At 36.6% G+C, this 8,522-nt stretch overlaps 1 protein-coding gene across 1 annotated transcript; it reads left to right on the top strand.

Annotated features, from left to right (window-relative positions):
- Positions 1-140: 140 nt before the first annotated feature.
- LOC116190295 (CBL-interacting serine/threonine-protein kinase 23-like) lies at positions 141-3,312 on the top strand (the record flags this gene model as incomplete). Its single annotated transcript, XM_031519979.1, is given in 12 exon segments — positions 141-212; positions 341-448; positions 554-634; positions 798-851; positions 920-1,045; positions 1,460-1,549; positions 1,682-1,801; positions 1,905-2,030; positions 2,350-2,466; positions 2,624-2,680; positions 2,816-2,890; positions 3,061-3,312. Coding segments are annotated over 12 exon segments (1,104 nt in total), but the record flags the coding sequence as incomplete, so codon positions are not given.
- Between the last annotated feature and the right edge of the window lie 5,210 nt (positions 3,313-8,522).

The raw sequence follows: 8,522 nt of genomic DNA, 5'->3' as shown, positions 1-8,522 counted from the left end.
ATGTAATAATGCAGCAAAGATCCTGGGATTTTCGCAACAAACAGTTTATTCGAGGTCCTTTTTCCTTCGTCATTGTCATTCTACCTGAATTCATATATTCTTCATTTACGCGTTCAAGGTAAGAGTTTTACATGGCACAGGTGATGGCTAGTAAGACGAAGATATATATCGTTTTGGAGCTTGTCACGGGCGGTGAGCTTTTTGACAAAATTGTAAGATAACCATTAGCGTCTTTACTGTTTGCACTGATAATTTTGGGAAAAAAAAAAGTGGAATAGCCCCTAAGAATCATTTTGTGCTTTTGAAGTTTTGAGCCTTTGTTTAATCTTTGTTGATCCAGGCAAGTAAAGGGAGGTTAAAAGAAGATGAAGCTAGAAAGTATTTCCAACAGCTTATCAATGCTGTTGATTACTGCCACAGCAGAGGGGCTTTCCATAGAGACCTTAAGGTACACATTTCTACTCCAAGAACTTCAAAATTGGACGCACCTGTCAGATATCCGACTGATCTTTAAGGTCATGGTCAACATCGAATTGTTCTTTCAATATCACAGCCAGAGAATTTATTGCTCGATGCGAATGGAGTCCTGAAAGTCTCGGATTTTGGATTGAGTGCCCTAGCTCAGCAAGTTCGGGTGAGTACGAAGGTGTTTCTTAGCCCCTCAGGACATGATTGCCAATGCCAACGCATGGGGAATAAAAAAGCATTATTCCCTCACTCTCCAGTGCCATTAAATACCATCGCTTTTTGTCTCAATTATTTTAAAGAATGAACTCGTTATGTTTCTTTCGATGTAGGAAGATGGATTGCTCCATACAACTTGCGGGACACCAAATTATGTTGCTCCTGAGGTATACCAGAATCTGCTGCTAACGCCAGTTTCTCCAGCTTATTGAAGTGTGGATTGTACATTTTCCAGGTGATTAATGACAAAGGGTATGATGGAGCAAAGGCAGATTTATGGTCATGTGGGGTAATCCTTTTTGTCCTAATGGCTGGTTACTTGCCATTTGAAGAAGCCAACCTCATGGCACTATACAAAAAGGTAAATTTGTATTTCCATCTTCCAGTAGTTTCTGTTATGCTGGGTGAACTGAGTCCAATTAGTAAGAAATCATCATATTTAGTAGAATTTTATGGAGCTGAACTTCAGTTTCCATTATACATTTTTTAATGACAAGGCACAATTTTGGCAATCCGATTTTGTAATTTTTTCTCATCAAAGGTTGCTGGCCCTAGAATCATTGATTCAAGTAAGATAAGCAAAAAAACTTTATACTTCCAGGTATTGGGTGTAAATGTATCTTTTAGTGAGTTCTTATATAGCGGTTTGGTTGAGGAGGAACTTAATATCAGTGATTCAATAGGCATGTCTGCTTTATAAGGTGTGGTTTTGTGATCTGCCATGATCAGTGGTAACATGGCAGCTTGATAATTGAAGTTTTCTTTGTTGATCTAGATTTTTAGAGCGGACTTCTCATGTCCTCCATGGTTCTCCTCCAGCTTAAGGAAGCTCATCAAAAAAATTTTGGAGCCTAATCCCGTCAAAGTATATGATTCCTTTTGCTCTGATATTTAATTGTTCCTAGTTTAAAGAATATTGCCTCCCAAATTTTTTACTGGACATGGCACTTCTATTCTTATACCTTCTACTAAACTATGTCCTGATTCCTTGCAACAGCGTGTTTCAATAGCAGAGGTCATTGAGGATGAGTGGTTTAAAAAAGGGTATAAGCCTCCAAGTTTTCAACCATCTGACATCAGTCTCGATGATGTTGATGCCATATTTACTGAGTCAGGGGTAAGATGAGCCGCCTGTGCCGAATTTCCAATGAATTAGCAATCTTCATCCAGTTTATTTCTAACATTGGCGGTGGGGAACTGATCAGTGTGGTCAATTTTAGGAACCTCAAAACCTTGTGATGGAAAGGCAGGAATACGGTTCTATTACTCCCGTGACTATGAATGCTTTTGAGCTGATCTCTAAATCCCAGGGACTTAACCTCAATACACTTTTTGAAAAACAAATGGTATGTTCCTTTACACTTTCTGCATTAAATGAAGTGTGTAACTAACATTTGACAAGGAAATGAATGGTCCAAATGAGGAGTCAAGAATAACTCATTTTATATAGCCGATTGACTATTTGTGAGTAGCAAGCAGGGACTCATATTTTCTCACCTAAACAGGATCTTGTGTGCTACATCTCTTTAAAATGTGAAGTTCAAGTAGTTTAATGATCACTCTGCATTTCATATGTTAATAATTATGATGATTAGATGCTATCTTATGGCATTGTTCATGGATATACAATATAAGAGAGTTGATTCTTGTGATTTGGTATCATAGGGAATTATCAAAAGAGAAACGAGGTTCACTTCTAAATGCTCAGTTGATCAGATACTTGCAAAGATCGAGGAAGCTGCTACGCCAATGGGTTTTGATGTCAAGAAAAATAATTTCAAGGTACTATCTGATCTAATGTATTACAACCTAGTTTTTCTGTAGTTAGGTGCAAGTGAGCTTAAGAGATGGGATCATTCTTTTAGAGGGAAGATATTGATCAATGAACAATCAGTTTCCCGAAATGTTGATGGGTTCTCATTCTTATTGCCAACTGCAGATAAAGCTGCTGGCAGAGACAAATGGAAGGAAGGGTCATTTAGCTGTTGCGACAGAGGTACTATTATGCCTCCTCATTTCCAAGTTGAACTGAAACGCTTGCACAGAATCACTGATAGAATATTACCACTGCTTGTGAAACTATAGCTTATTTTAATTCTTGTCTAATTAGTTCTACGTGCATATGTTTCAGATTTTTGAGATGGCACCTTCACTTTACATGGTCGAGGTTCGCAAGTCGGGAGGAGATACCTTGGAGTTTCACAAGGTAAAAAATATTAGTGATGACTGTTCTAATCTCTTCTTGGAGTTCTACATGGCCGCGACTGAATTAATCTAATTACACTAAAAAATCTTGATATATGTCTATGAAACTAAGATGTGCAGCATTTCCCTAGCGATCAGTTAAGTTTGTAAATTTTGGGTCATATTCTGCAGTTCTACAAGATGCTCTCGGCAGGGCTGAAGGATATTGTTTGGAAAGCAGAAACAATAGCTGAAGAAAGTGATGGTTAGTCTCCACCATTTATATGCGCTTTGAATGAACTTCCGAATACTTGCGCTATGTATATTGACCCATATTATTTCTGTGGAAGATATTCAAGAATATGAACGATGATTGGATGTGAATAATTGTACCCGAATAGTGTTATACTTGTCATTCTTTGTTATATAAACAGCCATTTCGAATAAACTCCCTGAATATTTGCACCATTTATCAGATCATACTCAAAGCTCAAAGAGAGGAAGAGATCGAAACTGAACATCCCTTACTACGAATAATCTGCATTAAGTTAGAGGCTTCAGATGCAAAGCAGCAAAAGTTACTACTACTCTAGCATATCAAAACTTAGCTTACATTCAAAAAACACATAGCTCATATGGGCTATCATACCTACATGCATGAACACAGCTGCTTACTAGTTTAGCCGGTGAAGGGAGGCGGCGGCGGAGGATAAGGGCAAAAGTGGTGATTCAGGAAGATCATCAATCCGTCCAGCTTTGCAGTCAGGCTTGCCAATCCTTGCTCCTGTTGGAACCGGAGGTTCTCGAGTGATGATGCCACCATATCAACCCGAGCAGCCAGCTTACTCAGAGACTCGGTAACGTTATCAGCCTCACTGCTGCTGCTGCCTCTAGGCCCATCGAGCGATATATCTCCCCGCGCTGCATCCGCTACTGAAGTCAGCTTTTCCTCTTCCTCGTCATCCATAGATGCCCGCTTCCCCTCGTCTTCTTCCATGGCTGCAGGCGCCTCCTCTTCCTCCTCATCTCCCTGTTCCTCCTCGTCTTCTCCCGGTGCTCCCTTCGATTTCTGACCCGCATCTGTTGGGACATATCCCATCCTAAGAATGGTGTGTGAGTTGTAGACTTCTTTCCTCTTCAGAGTCTCATGAAACTCGTTCTTGGTTATATCGACACCGCATGCGCCGAACACTTTGGTCAATAGCATCCCGAAGGGCAAGTACCTGTTGTCAACCGAATTTATCATGTGACGGATGATCATGTAGGGAAGGTTCGCCCTCTCCCCACACAGGATCTTCTTGAGCAAGAACAAGTCCATCCTCGAGACCCGTTCCCGGCTGCTTCCTCTTGGCAGCAACATGCTAATCACCATGTTGTGCAAGAGACGGCTCCGGGCCGGCAGGGAGCGGTAGTGGGGCCGGGAACAGGTCGTGATCCGATCATCGCCGCACACCAACCTCAGAGCATCCAATAAATAGCAGTCGTCGCTCCCCCAAGTACCGGTCTTGTAGTACTTGACGCCCTGGTTCGGGATGCCGAGCATCGCGCTGAGAGAATCACAGGTGAGGTGAATCGACTTGCCGTTGACGAGTGAGGTGATCGACGGTCGGTCCCTGTCGAACTCCAAGTTGCAGTAGAAGAGCCTCACGAGCCGGGGATAGATCGGGTGGTCCATGCATGCGATGGGCGTCCACCCCATTGCGTCGATCATGGCCGGGATGTCGGACTTGCCGAAGTCGGACAGGTCGAGTCGCCTGCCATTGAGGACTTCCCGATTGTAGTAGCTCCTCTCGAAGCTCGACTTTCTGTCGGAGGAGATGAAGAGCTTGACGTCATCCACGCCGGTCCCAGTCTGGAGCGAATCGATTCTCCTGACCTTCAGCTTGTTCGAGGCGCCGCGGGGAGGTTCTCTTCCCATCTCCACTCAGCAAATCGGAGACGTCACCGACGGGAAAAATGTGGAACGAAAGTCCCGATTTTTAACGCACATACTCTCTCTCTCTCTCTCTCTCTAAAGTCTCTCTCTAGAAATCATGTCCTGTCCCCTCCTCCACTTTGTCGAGAAAACTCCGTCGAGACCAGTGCCCGGCTAAGAGTTTTCTTTTTACATTTCGTAATCCAATCCGAGCAACCCGTTGTTTATAAACTTGCAGGAAAAATGTTACCAGACACTGATCCGCTAGCCGCGATACATATGGTATTTTCGATAGTTGGTTCGATTAGGACATGAATTATCTGGCCTCGATTTATACATGGTTGAGTATACTAAAAAATAAATATTTAGAGGTCGATATATGCATTTACATCTTGTTCTAGTCATAGCGAGTTCGAACATGTTGCTTTTGTTATACTTAATAACATCGATAGATGGAACTATACATTATGCGGTTTAGGCTCATTACTCTGGCAAGATCTTCCTCGGCTTCATCCATTATTATTCCTTTGTGCATTTCTTCCTCATCCAAATCTATGGATCCCCTCTTTCAATATCCAACCTGCCTCCGTCGGGACAAGCTCTATCTTAACTGCGCGAACAATACAATATATAGATGTAGATATTCAATGGTTCAAGTTATCATTCGTGAATGGGACGTCTTTGATTTGTACCGCCGTTGCAACTTGCAAAGCAAGCTCACCTACTTGTTCAGGAATGGATGTATCGAACCATGTGATGGATGTAATATAAGAGATTCACATTCTCCACACTGAGGTTCTTCTCCAGCAAAAGAACTAGCCCGTCCTTGAGATATGGTCCTCGGCAGGAACATGAACATCAAATGCGGTACAAGACCTGGTTCAAGGACCGCATATTGGGACCATATCAAGTCCGAGATCTGATACATTATCCCCCAATACAAAACTCAAAGCTATGAGCTACGAATACAAGACTAAATTGCACTCATTACTTGATATTATAAGGAGAGCGGAGCAAACTCCTTCACCTGCATCTTTGCATCCCATATTGCCCTGCGTTTACTCTTTGTATTCGATGAGTATAGAAGCTGGAGATCAGAATTTTTTTTTTCCAGTCACAAAGAGGCCCAAAACATAGCACAATAAAAGAGATATCATAAATAATTAATAAAAGGGCACGAGATTCAGAATTTTAAATCATTCGTGCGAATATAATTAAACAGAAGTTGGCACATATGACCATAGTTCACAGATGTTGGGATGTGAATGAATGTACTGAATTTATTGAAATGAATATTTTAATAAAATTAAAATTTTATTTTGTAAGAAAAGCTCATAAAACCGAGAAACAACCATCAGTCCCACAAATCTAAATTTATATGTTTTAAAAAACTTAATAATTTAAATTTTAAATTTTAAAATTTTTTAAAGAAAGCTTAAAAAATAGAAAAAAAAAATAATGATCGGTCCCACAAATCTATATCTATATATTTGAAAATTCAAATTATTTGTTTTACAAAAGCTCAAAAGATCTGAAAAAACTCTATTCAGTAATTTGAACGTTGTTTAAAATTTAAAATTTAATAATTCGTTTTCAAAGGAAGCTAAAAAAATTGAGAAAATAATGACAAGTCACACAAACCTATATCTTTATATTTAAAAATTAAATTTTTATTTCTTAAATAAAACCATTAAAAACCGATAAAATTTCATTCAGTAACCGTGCATTCAAAGGCCATATGGCTGGTTGATCATATTCTTATTTTCATATGTACTAGTCATGGAGCCCATGCACTGCACGGATAGAACTTGATTTATTTTTTTCTTTTTCTTTCAATTTTATAATATATTCTGTGTGTTTTAAACTATTATAAATTGTAATTCATAATCAATAAAAAAATCTACTATATTAGATATATATGAATAAGGAAATATTTTGTATTATTCGGATCTTATCATATAATATCTTTCAAAAAAATTTAAAAAAACAATTTTCTAAAAATTATTATAAAAATTAGAGAAACTCAAAAGATCGAGAAAGCTCCATTTAGTGATCAATATTAAAAGAAATTATAAAATTCTAGCATGTTAATATAAAAAATTCGTAAAATTTTGATATGTTAATTTCTAATATTCAATATTAAAATTAGAAAAACTCAAAATCGTATTTAAATTTTAAAAATTCAAAAGTTTGTGATTCATTAATTATGTAACTAACAGTATCACTTTAGAAAACTAAAAAAGTATTTCGTTTTATTCATATCTTATTATAAAGCATCTTTTGAAAATTAATAAAAAACTATCTTTGTATTAAAAATTAATATAAAAGTAAAAACTCAAAAAAGGACAAAGTTTCATACACCAACTAAACGTTCTGAGACCATATGGCTAAGCCTACCATGTTCTTGCTTATATGTACATACTAGTCGTGAAACCCATGTGTCGCACAAGCTAATGGTATATGTAATAAAATAAACCCAAGGTGTGCAAAAAATTGAAGAACTCACGTCTAGTGGTAGCAATATTTTTAGAGCCGAATCGGTCACTGTTTATGTGTTTACCCTCCGCTATTTATAATATATTAAATAGAATATATATAGATAACATATCGTATCTATAAAAAAAATATAATCGAATCTGTTTTTGTGAAATGCAAAATATATAACATAACACACCATATCTATATCGAATATAATTTAATTTATTTTTTGAAAAGCAAATATGGTCTTAAGTGATTTGTGTTATTCGGATCTTGTCATAAAAATATTTTTATTTTTAAAAATAAAAATTAAAATAATTTTTCAAGAAATTCAAAAAATATAAAAATTAATGACTAGTCTCATAAATCTATATTTATATGCTTTAAAAAAATTAAAAGTTCATTATATTTATATTTTTTTAAAATAAAAATTGCAAAAATTTGTTTTTAAGGAAAGCTAAAAATCAAGAAAGTAAAATTATTTTCCAAGCACATGGCCAAAAAAATATCTTTCAGAGCATGACCGGTTACAATTTTTGTGTGGTACTCTTGTTATTTATGACATATCATATAGAATATAGTATAGATAACATATCATATCTATAAGAATATGATATTTTTGAAAAGCATATGTACCACATCATATATGTATATATAATGTAATTCCTTTATTGAAAATCTAATATGATCTTATGTGATTTATTTTATCTGAAATTCGTCATAAAATACTTTTATTTTTTAAAAAAATAATAAACAGTTCTAGTTAAAATGCTGAAAATCAAAATATTTTTGTTTTATTTGTCATAAGAAATTTTTAAAAAATAAAAAATAGAGACCGGTCCCAGAAATCTATGTTTATATCTTTAAATTTTTTTTTAAAATTAAAACTACTATAAGGATTAATTTCACTGTACAACATGATATTTTGAAAATTTTCACCCCATAACACGTATCGTCATAATTTCATTCAATTGCACGATATTTTGAAATTTTTTCATAGCATAGCATGAAACGTAATAATTTCACCGTATGGCACAAAATTTTAAAAAAATTTCATAGCATAGCACGACGTTAGTTTTCCATCAATGACCTAACGAATATCTGACGTGGCTGACATTGTTGGCCCACCCTTGTTCATCCCAGCCATACACGGCCACGTGAGATCTTCATTAGGTCATTGATGGAAAACTAATATTGTGCTATGCCATGAAAATTTTTTGAAATTTTGTGCCATACAATGAAATTATTGCATTTCGCGGTA

Source organism: Punica granatum, unplaced genomic scaffold, assembly GCF_007655135.1.
Source record: "Punica granatum isolate Tunisia-2019 unplaced genomic scaffold, ASM765513v2 Contig00416, whole genome shotgun sequence".
Taxonomy (NCBI): Eukaryota; Viridiplantae; Streptophyta; class Magnoliopsida; order Myrtales; family Lythraceae; genus Punica; species Punica granatum.
Note: the sequence above shows the minus strand (reverse complement) of the source record. Positions and strands in the feature narration are given on the sequence as shown.